We start from the raw sequence: 8,946 nt of genomic DNA on the forward strand, positions 1-8,946 counted from the left end.
ACTACACATGTATGTTGGATGACAGCGGACGGAAAATCGACAAAGCATTGTATAGACCAAGGGCCCATATAACACAAAGCTTAGCAAAGATTGTAGAACATTTTTCTACGGTCGATTGCATTGACTTCAATGTACAATCAATCGTGAAAATCAAGCATACGATTAATCGCTAACCTTTGTGTTACGGGACCCAAGTGACAATTTACCTGTATGTACCTAGATATACCATGAGGGGGAACAAATAAGGAATTGACATGAACTGGGGAGCATTTCATGAAAGGACATGTCAGACGTTTTATCCGACAAGTCCCATTTTATCTGACAGTTACCATAGTTATCATGTTTCTCAGCCAATCAGAATCAAGGAAAGATGTCAGATCTGACAACTTGTCGGACAAAAATGTTGGTGAAACGCCCCCCTGATGTAACAGAGTGCAAAAGATATATTTGGTTTGAAATTTTCAGAGAATCACAGTTGAAAAAAAAAGATAAAACGTTAATACAAATTTATAAGATTGGAATATTAGATAATAGTTCAGTATGATGCACATTATTGACCCTTTATCAAAGCTAAAGACATGCTCTATTACAATTTATGTACAGAACACAAATGTAGTAAGAATGATCTATCATAAACAAGAGGTCATATTGTTCTTAATAGCAAATATGCTGTAACACATTTGTCATAAAGAGCAAGGTAAGTTTGTAGAGCACACTTTATGAAGTTAGAACACCTGTTGTAATGTACTTTGAATGAGACCTATTAATCTAAAAAATCTGCTTGGAATATAGGAAATCTTTCAGTATGAAATGGAATACTAAGTCTTTCAAAGATTATACAATGTCACGATCAACTTTCATTGCTTTTGATGTTAGTGTAGGCCTATATTTTGATCAATCACACATTCATGTCAAGAGTAGCTGCAAGGGTAACAGGAACACTTGATCGGTAAGGAATCTTATTCTTGCGGATCACTCGGCAGCATAGATTCAAGAGTGGTGGCAAGGATAGGTCTATCAGGAGTTGTTTGGTTTCCGGGTTGGTACAGTCCTCTATAACACTTCGACCTGTTTCAGAGTTCCTCTTGAGAATCGGGCAACCCCATTCTGTTAACGGGACCACAATGTTGTTCCGGAATGTTTCTGTCTGTTTAGAAGCTGGACATCTCTTTACCAGGAAGTGAAGAGCGTTGTACCCATCGATATCAACAAGACATGGGTCTGCACCAGACTTGAGCAGCATGATCACCATGCGCTCCTTGATGTTTTCTTCCTCTGTTGGCCTTCGACGGGCTACTACTGGGTAGTATAAATGAAAGACAGACATTCCTGTATTCTGATTGGTGTTTCTCACAGCAGCAACATCCTCCATTCCCTCTTGAGCAGAAGCCGCATGAAGTTTGTGCACAACATCTATTGTCATTTGATATGCAAAGACGAACTGTTGCACCAAGGTGAAGAGAAGTTCCTTGTCTTCGCTACTCAGCTGAGGGTAGTTTGCATAGACACCTAGCAGTAGTAAGATATTAGTCGACTTGAACCTGTGGTACTGCACAGCTTCTCTTCGTTTTTCAAGTGTCATTTCACTTACATCTGGGGATAAATTAATTGCTGCTAACTTTAGAAGAACCACAATCTCCTCCAGGTTACTGTCTGCAAGATTGACTTGAGTAGGATCCAGCAGCCTAATCATACTTTCAACAGCAAATCCACAGAAGAACCCAGACTCCATCTCAAGATTTGTTTCATGTCGCAGTGCCAGAAGAGCCAAGCTTTTACCTTCTGGGGTGGGTCTACAGCGGTCTACAAAATCCCTTATGGCCTGCCAAAGATAATACTTCTGAGCTTCCTTAGACAGAATTCTTTCACGTATCATCAGTGAGATCACTTGAAGGTAGGTTTCATTGGATCTAATCCTGTCTAGATCCTTTAGTGTCACAGGCTCGCAGAAGTCACCATATGGAGATTCTCCTTCAGGTACATGTAGACCATTGGGTTTCTTACAGGGTGAAGCAAGAGCCTTGGCCAGGGTCTCCAATCCTATCTGGTGTCTCTCCCTAAGGAAGAAGTGCGATGCCATCAGTTCAAGGGCTTCCTTTGTTTCCTCATGTGAAAGATTACTCATGATTCCTGTACTGTCTAAGACCACTAGAAGGTTTCCAGTCAATGCTCCGATCATGACAGGAGTCAATTCCATTTCATTTTGAACCTGCCTTGCCCCTTGCTGGACGAGCATCTTGATGATTCTTTCACCGTCTTTAACACAACCCCCTCTGCATCTCTGCTCCGAATGCTGATGCCACATGGCATTGAACGCGGAATGCATCGGCCGATTCCCTTGCTTGTCCGGGATATTCGGGTCAGCTCCATTCTGTAAAAGATACTCCACAATGTTAGTGCACATATGTTCACTTGCAACGGCAAGAGGCGTGCTCCCATCCATCATTTCCCCATCTTCCTGACTGCCTACATACTTCCTGTTCACATCAGCCCCATGTGCCATGAGTAGCTTGACACATTTCAGATTCCCAGCGGAACTTGCAAAACAAGCTCTGTGCAAAGGAAAAGCATGGTCCACCCTTGCACGGTTCTTCAAGAGAACTTCGACCGTCTTGTGGTGCCCAACGTTGGCAGCATACACCAAAGGAGTAAGCTCCTCATTGGCATAGTTATTGAATTTAGACTCTTCAATATTTGTTCCGTATTCTTCTACAAGGACTCGCACCATATCAGTTTGGCCAGCAGCAGCAGCAGCTAAAAGAGGTGTGCGGTTGAACGGATCTCTCCATGACAAAGAATCCTTTACCCTGGTAGCTCTCTTGAAACGCAACAGCGACCGCAGCCTTTGAACATCACCTGAAGCGGCTGAATCAAACACTGCTGGCCCAAGTTCATCATCATTTCCACTTGCCATCTTCCTACAAAGTGAAATAAAAAAAAGAGTTTGAGAAAAATGTACTTTGAGAAACGGCTTCAAGGCAAATTTATCTTTTAAGGACAATGAACAATGTTTGTTATGTGAAGAGTACATACATGTATGGGAATTAATGAGAGTTATTTGTCCGATCACTCAGATGGGCAATCAAAACACTTCAAGATTTCAATCGTATGGCTGACGATTGACCCTAAGATTGCACAAATTTTGTTTCCCATGACAAAAGCAATGATGGTTGTTTTTTTATTTTTTTTAATTTTTTTTTCTAAATGGTCAGATTTGAGCTCTCAAAAACTTGAATATGGGGCATATTTTTGTGTATACCCTCTATTGTTGGAAAGTAATATAGAAAGAAAATTTTCATTTTTCAATCTCTATTTTTAATTCAGAAAAAATAATTTAAAGATTTAAATTTACATAAGAGCCAAGTTATATGAAGAATAGCTGTAATGAAAACTGACAGTGTAAAAAAATCAAGCATTTGTCCCATGGCATAGAAAAATAGAAAATAAGCCAAACATTGACATTGCCACCCTTAACTGAGAACAAGGTTATATCATACCTTGTTCATTGAATGAGTGTTAGCGCCCAACTAGACCTCTAACAATATACCTAGACCTAAAGCTTCGGTCTCCGTTTATGTTGGTTGTTCCGCTGAACTCCGTTGGCTCCACTCAATACAGACATGACAGAGAAAGAAATTCTAGCTAGCCTGGAGGCGTCTGGGGAGTAAAAAACATTTACTTCGTGGGCTTACTCCCCAATGACGCCTGGAATTGGATCCCATTTATCTCTGTGTAGGGATGAGATTCCCACAATTAAAGTTAGGCTAAATCAACACTTGTCTGTTACGTTTGGAGCCCAAATTCACGTAAATGGGCCCAAACCATATTAACCCCCCGTTAGTACTAAATTTCCTTATATTTATTAAATAAATAGTACTAAATTTGAAAAAAACAAGAGCACAAGCGTAACTGACCCAGTCTGTTTATGTCGCCATTTAAGAATCTTTTGTTATCGATACCAAGATACCACACGTGTGTAGAGCTGCAGTCTAAGATTTGAAAAATACTTGCATCGGCTAATAAATATTACGAATCGTAAAATATTTGTTTCAGTCAAAAAATATCATAAGTGCTATGCTAAATGATATTTTTTGACCGAAAAAAGTATTTTACGATTCATGATATTTATTGGCCGATTCAAGTATTTTTCAAAATCTAAGTTGGCAGCTCTACACTAATATGGTATCTTGTTATCGATAACAAAAGATTCTAAAATGGCGACGTAAACAGACTGGGTAAGTTACGCTCGTGCTCTTTTGTTTTTTTCAAATTTAGTACTATTTATTTAAGGCCAAATCGTGGTTTTGGGAACCACTCGTAGATTTGTGTACGCGCACTTGTGTACAAAGTGAATGGAGGTGGAAATAGGAAACCGTGCGTGAGACTGAATAAAGCGCTGCTGACTGTATGAAGTGAACGGTGGTTCCCAATATCACAATGTTTTATTTAATAAATATAAGGAAATTTAGTACTAACGGGGGGGTAAATATGGTTTGGGCCCATTTACGTGAATTTGGGCTCCAAAGCCTCCAAACGTAACGGACAAGTGTTGATTTTGCCTAACTTTGATCGTGGGAATTTCATCCCTACACAGAGATAAATGGGATCCAATTCCAGGCGTCATTGGGGAGTAAGCCCACAAAGTAAATTATGTTTTTTACTCCCGAGACGCTCCAGGCTAGTTAGCTTGATCAGGGACTCAATCAGTCAATGGCCATATGTTTATGTATTATTTTTGTTCGCATAAAACAGGGAAGTGGAGTTGCGTGACAGCCGACAAAAGTAAAGTCTTTTCCCCCCTTTTCCCTTTTTGTCTCACCTGCATAGCAGAGTGAGACTATAGGCGCCACTTTTCCAACGGCGGCGGCGTCAACATCAAATCTTAACCTAAGGTTAAGTTTTTTTAAATAACATAACTTAGAAAGTATATGGACCTAGTTCATGAAACTTAACCATAAGGTTAATCAAGTATTACTGAACATCCTATTAGAGTTTCATGTCACATGACCAAGGTCAAAGGTCATTTAGGCTCAATGAACTTAGACCATGTTGGGGGAATCAACATCAAAATCTTAACCTGAGGTTAAGTTTTTGAAATGTCATCATAACTTAGAAAATATATGGACCTGGTTCATTAAACTTGGACATAAGGTTAATCAAGTATCACAAAACATCCTGCATGAGTTTCACGTCACATGACCAAGGTCAAAGGTCATTTAGGGTCAGTGAACTTTGGCCGATTTGGGGGCATCTGTTGAATTACAATCAAAACTTTAAAAGTTTTTGGATCTGATTCATGAAACTTGGACATAACAGTAATCAAGTATCACTGAACATCCTGTGCAAGTTTCAGGTCACACGATCAAGGTCAAAGGTCAATGAACTTTGGCAATAATGGGGGTATCTATTGAATTACCATCATAACTTTGCAAGTTTATTGATCTGACTTTTGAAACTTGGACATAAGAGTAATCAAGTATCACTGAATATCCTGGGCAAGTTTCAGGTCACATGATCAAGGTCAGAGGTCATGTGAGGTCAATGAACTTTGGCCACATTGGGGGTATTTGTTGAATTACCATCCTATCTCTGTAAAGTGTATTGGTCTAGTTCATAAAATGTGGAAATAAGAGTAACCAAGACTATCACCATGATCACTGAACATCTTGACTTGTGCGAGTTATAGTAGTTTTCAAAGTCAGCACTGCTGCTATGTTGAATTGCGTGATGCAGGTTAGACAGCCAGAGGCATTCCACTTGTTTAGTTTATTTTCCATGTGTGTGTGTATTTGAGTTTTGTCAGACGTGTTATCAATCAGATACGATTATTTACGTCTGGGACCGACCTTTAATGTCGCCATCCGAAAGACGTGACCAGGGCTCGAACCTCTGCATCAATTTGTAACTTCCCCACATAGCTTGGATTACAAGCGCACACCACAACGCCCAGTTCCCCTCTTTCTTTATTTAGGTGCATTTCAGGCCAAAACATTATTTTGCATTTTGGTAGGCCTCTTTTTTAATGAAATAAAGACAAAAATCAATGAGCCCCGTCAGGGTGATTCTGCACTGTTACCCCCCATAATGGTGGCTGCACGATAGCGAGCCGTCTGTGTACAAGGAGAAATTTTTTTAAAAAATGAAAATGTTAAAAAACTCGAAAAAGACGGGTGCCACCTGTCTAACCTTGACCCTACTGCAAAATAAACATACGGGACTAGACATTCACCAGATCAAGCTAATTCACAAAAATAAAACGGTTAATTCAAAACAATCAATTGAAGTTACTTACTCACCCCTTTTAGAAATAATTCAACTGAAAATGAATAAATTATCAGCATGTACAAACAATGAAGTTAGCTCACTGCCGCTTCGATTCAGGCAAAAATCACGCAACTTAGTTAGGGGATCTCAACCAGACAAAATGGGTATTGTGCAAAAGTGCAAATCGCAAATAAACAAGAAAGAGAAACGCCCTCTACGTCTCTACGAAAATGAAGTACTCGACGTAGTTTCAAGCAAAAGACTTCAAGAGGCTGGGGCAAAAATGTTAGCCATATTAATATGAAAGGAATACACAATACAAAAAGTAAATATGATAATTATATTAATCAATAATGATAAATGATAGATTGCTGAGGGCGCTCAGCAAACTGTTGCACGCGACTGATTTCTCGCACCCGAAATTGATCTTATTTGTGATTTTCAACCTGATCGAAGGGACTGAACATATTCAATTGTGAAACTTATCTACATTGATGTAAATAATCATCAGTAAACAGTATATTGACTTATTTCGAGATACAAAATTTCTCCTCAACTGGCCTATAATGTAGAGTTGGAGGTATAATATGCGGCAAGTGTGATGTACAGAAAACGGTTGATAAATATAAAATAATTTTATCATATTCATAATCTTCATAATATTTGGAATAGCTAGTGCGATTTTTTTTCTTGATTGTATTTCCTCTAGTTTTTAGTCATTTTTAAAGCACTGAAATAAAGCAGTCCGGCAATAGGATACACTGCCATACACGGAGTTTCAAGCAAAAACACTCCAATTAAGGGGCAATAGAAACTGTTAGCCAAGGTTATGAAAGGAATACATAATAAAATACAAAAGAAATAAGTAAATATGATAATCGTAATTAATCAATAATGATATGTAGACAATTTCTATATCGATAAAACATTTTGCAAATGGTCTTTCCCTCCTTTTTTACTATTATTTATCAGAAAGCTTTGGATGGTTTTTTACACTTTAGCCGAGTAGCAAACTAGAATTATTTCATTAAAAAATAATTAGAGAAAATAAAAGTTTCATTTTTTGTCATGTATTGTTTTCTTTTCAGTCGTTCGTATCAGTACTTTTTATATTTTTTTCGTATCAGGACAACTACCCCCTAAACAATTACCCCCCGGACAACTACCCCCGGAAAACCACCCCCGGACATTTACCCCCGAGGATTACACCCGAGCAATAGTACCCTCAAGGACAATTAGCCCCGGACAATTAGCCCCCGGACAATTACCCCCGAAGACAGTTACCACCGGGAACAATTACCCCCCCGAAGACAATAACCCCCTAGAGTAACTTATAACTCCTTACACTGATAGTTCAACACACATTCACCGTTTTGAACAGACAATTTCATTTTAGCAGAGTTGCTCTGTCTGAATGAAGACCAAACGCCCTCCGTTTTTGAGAAATGCCCCCCTTTATTTTTTTTGGGGGGATGTCAAATATTTTGGGGAAAATCCTGGATGCTCGCCTGTGACTCTGTTGATCCACATAGGCAGGAAGCGGTGTATTTATTCATTCATTCATTTATTTATTTATTCATCAATATATCTATTAATTTACAAATTTATTCATTGATTTATTTATCTATTTATCAATTTATTTATTCATTCATTTCTGATATTTATACAGGGAGGCACATATCACCAATGTGGTGGTCGTCTTCCATGTGGCCTTTTTAACAAAAATAACAACAAATAATATCAATAATGAAAATATTAGGCAAGTAATGAACAAGATATGATACAGAAATAAATATTATGTACAGGCACAAAATATATGTAAACATGTTATTAAAAAATTATTGGTATCCTTGGGAATTTTGTTCATTTGATAATAAATTTGTTATTTGAATTAAATTTGTGAATTGAGATTTTGATGGTAAAATAACATCATAAACTAGAACGAATAAGAAATTACCAATTATAAAAAGCAGGAGAATGAATACCAGATAACACTGATACCAACGATAATAAAGAAAGAAAGAAAGGAAGGAAGGAAGGAAGGAGAAAGGAAGGAAGGAAGGAAGAAAGAAAAAAGAAAGAAGAAAAAAGAAAGAAAGAAAAAAGAAAGAAAAAAGAAAGAAAGAAAAAAGAAAGAAAAAAAAGAAAGAAAGAGAAAAGAAAGAAAAGAAGAAAGGATAAGTAAACTGAAACAGCTGAAACAAGAAATATCAAAAGGTTTTTTTTCGCACCAAAATGAAGGAAATTTAAATCAAATCTCTCCATTATAATCAGAACCCAATTTCAATAAACATCTTGGCGGTGACACGACAACTATAATGCTTCCTAGGGCGAACGGGATTAATTTATTACCTTTCATAATGCAATAATGCAGTTATTCAAGTGGTACCGTTTCAATTCTGTATATCACTTACTTTCACCTCGATCGCATCGATTGTTTAGTTAAATGACCGTCCTGTTCATCGTTTCAAAAAGTGCTTAGAATCCAAGCTTTTGGGCCAGAGTATCATTTTTTTTGCTCGCGCTTCGCGCTCGCATCAATTATTATTTAGATAGATACCCATCCTGTTCATGGTCACAAAAAGTCCTTTAGAATCTTAAGATTTGTGTCGGAATATCAAAAATTTTCAGCTCGCGTTCGCATGAAATGTTTAGACAGATAACCATCTCGTTAAAATAATG

The 8,946-nt window shown here is 37.9% G+C and overlaps 1 protein-coding gene across 1 annotated transcript; it reads right to left on the reverse strand.

The window, feature by feature from the left end:
• Positions 1–346: 346 nt before the first annotated feature.
• LOC121414280 lies at positions 347–6,445 on the reverse strand. The gene is made up of 2 exons (XM_041607404.1): positions 6,297–6,445; positions 347–2,918 (listed from the first exon to the last, which is right to left on the reverse strand). The coding sequence occupies exon 2, from the start codon at positions 2,912–2,914 to the stop codon at positions 899–901; it is 2,016 nt and encodes a 671-aa protein (XP_041463338.1). The 5' UTR covers positions 2,915–2,918; positions 6,297–6,445; the 3' UTR covers positions 347–898.
• Between the last annotated feature and the right edge of the window lie 2,501 nt (positions 6,446–8,946).

The sequence above is a fragment of the Lytechinus variegatus genome, chromosome 4 (genome assembly GCF_018143015.1).
Source record: "Lytechinus variegatus isolate NC3 chromosome 4, Lvar_3.0, whole genome shotgun sequence".
Taxonomy (NCBI): Eukaryota; Metazoa; Echinodermata; class Echinoidea; order Temnopleuroida; family Toxopneustidae; genus Lytechinus; species Lytechinus variegatus.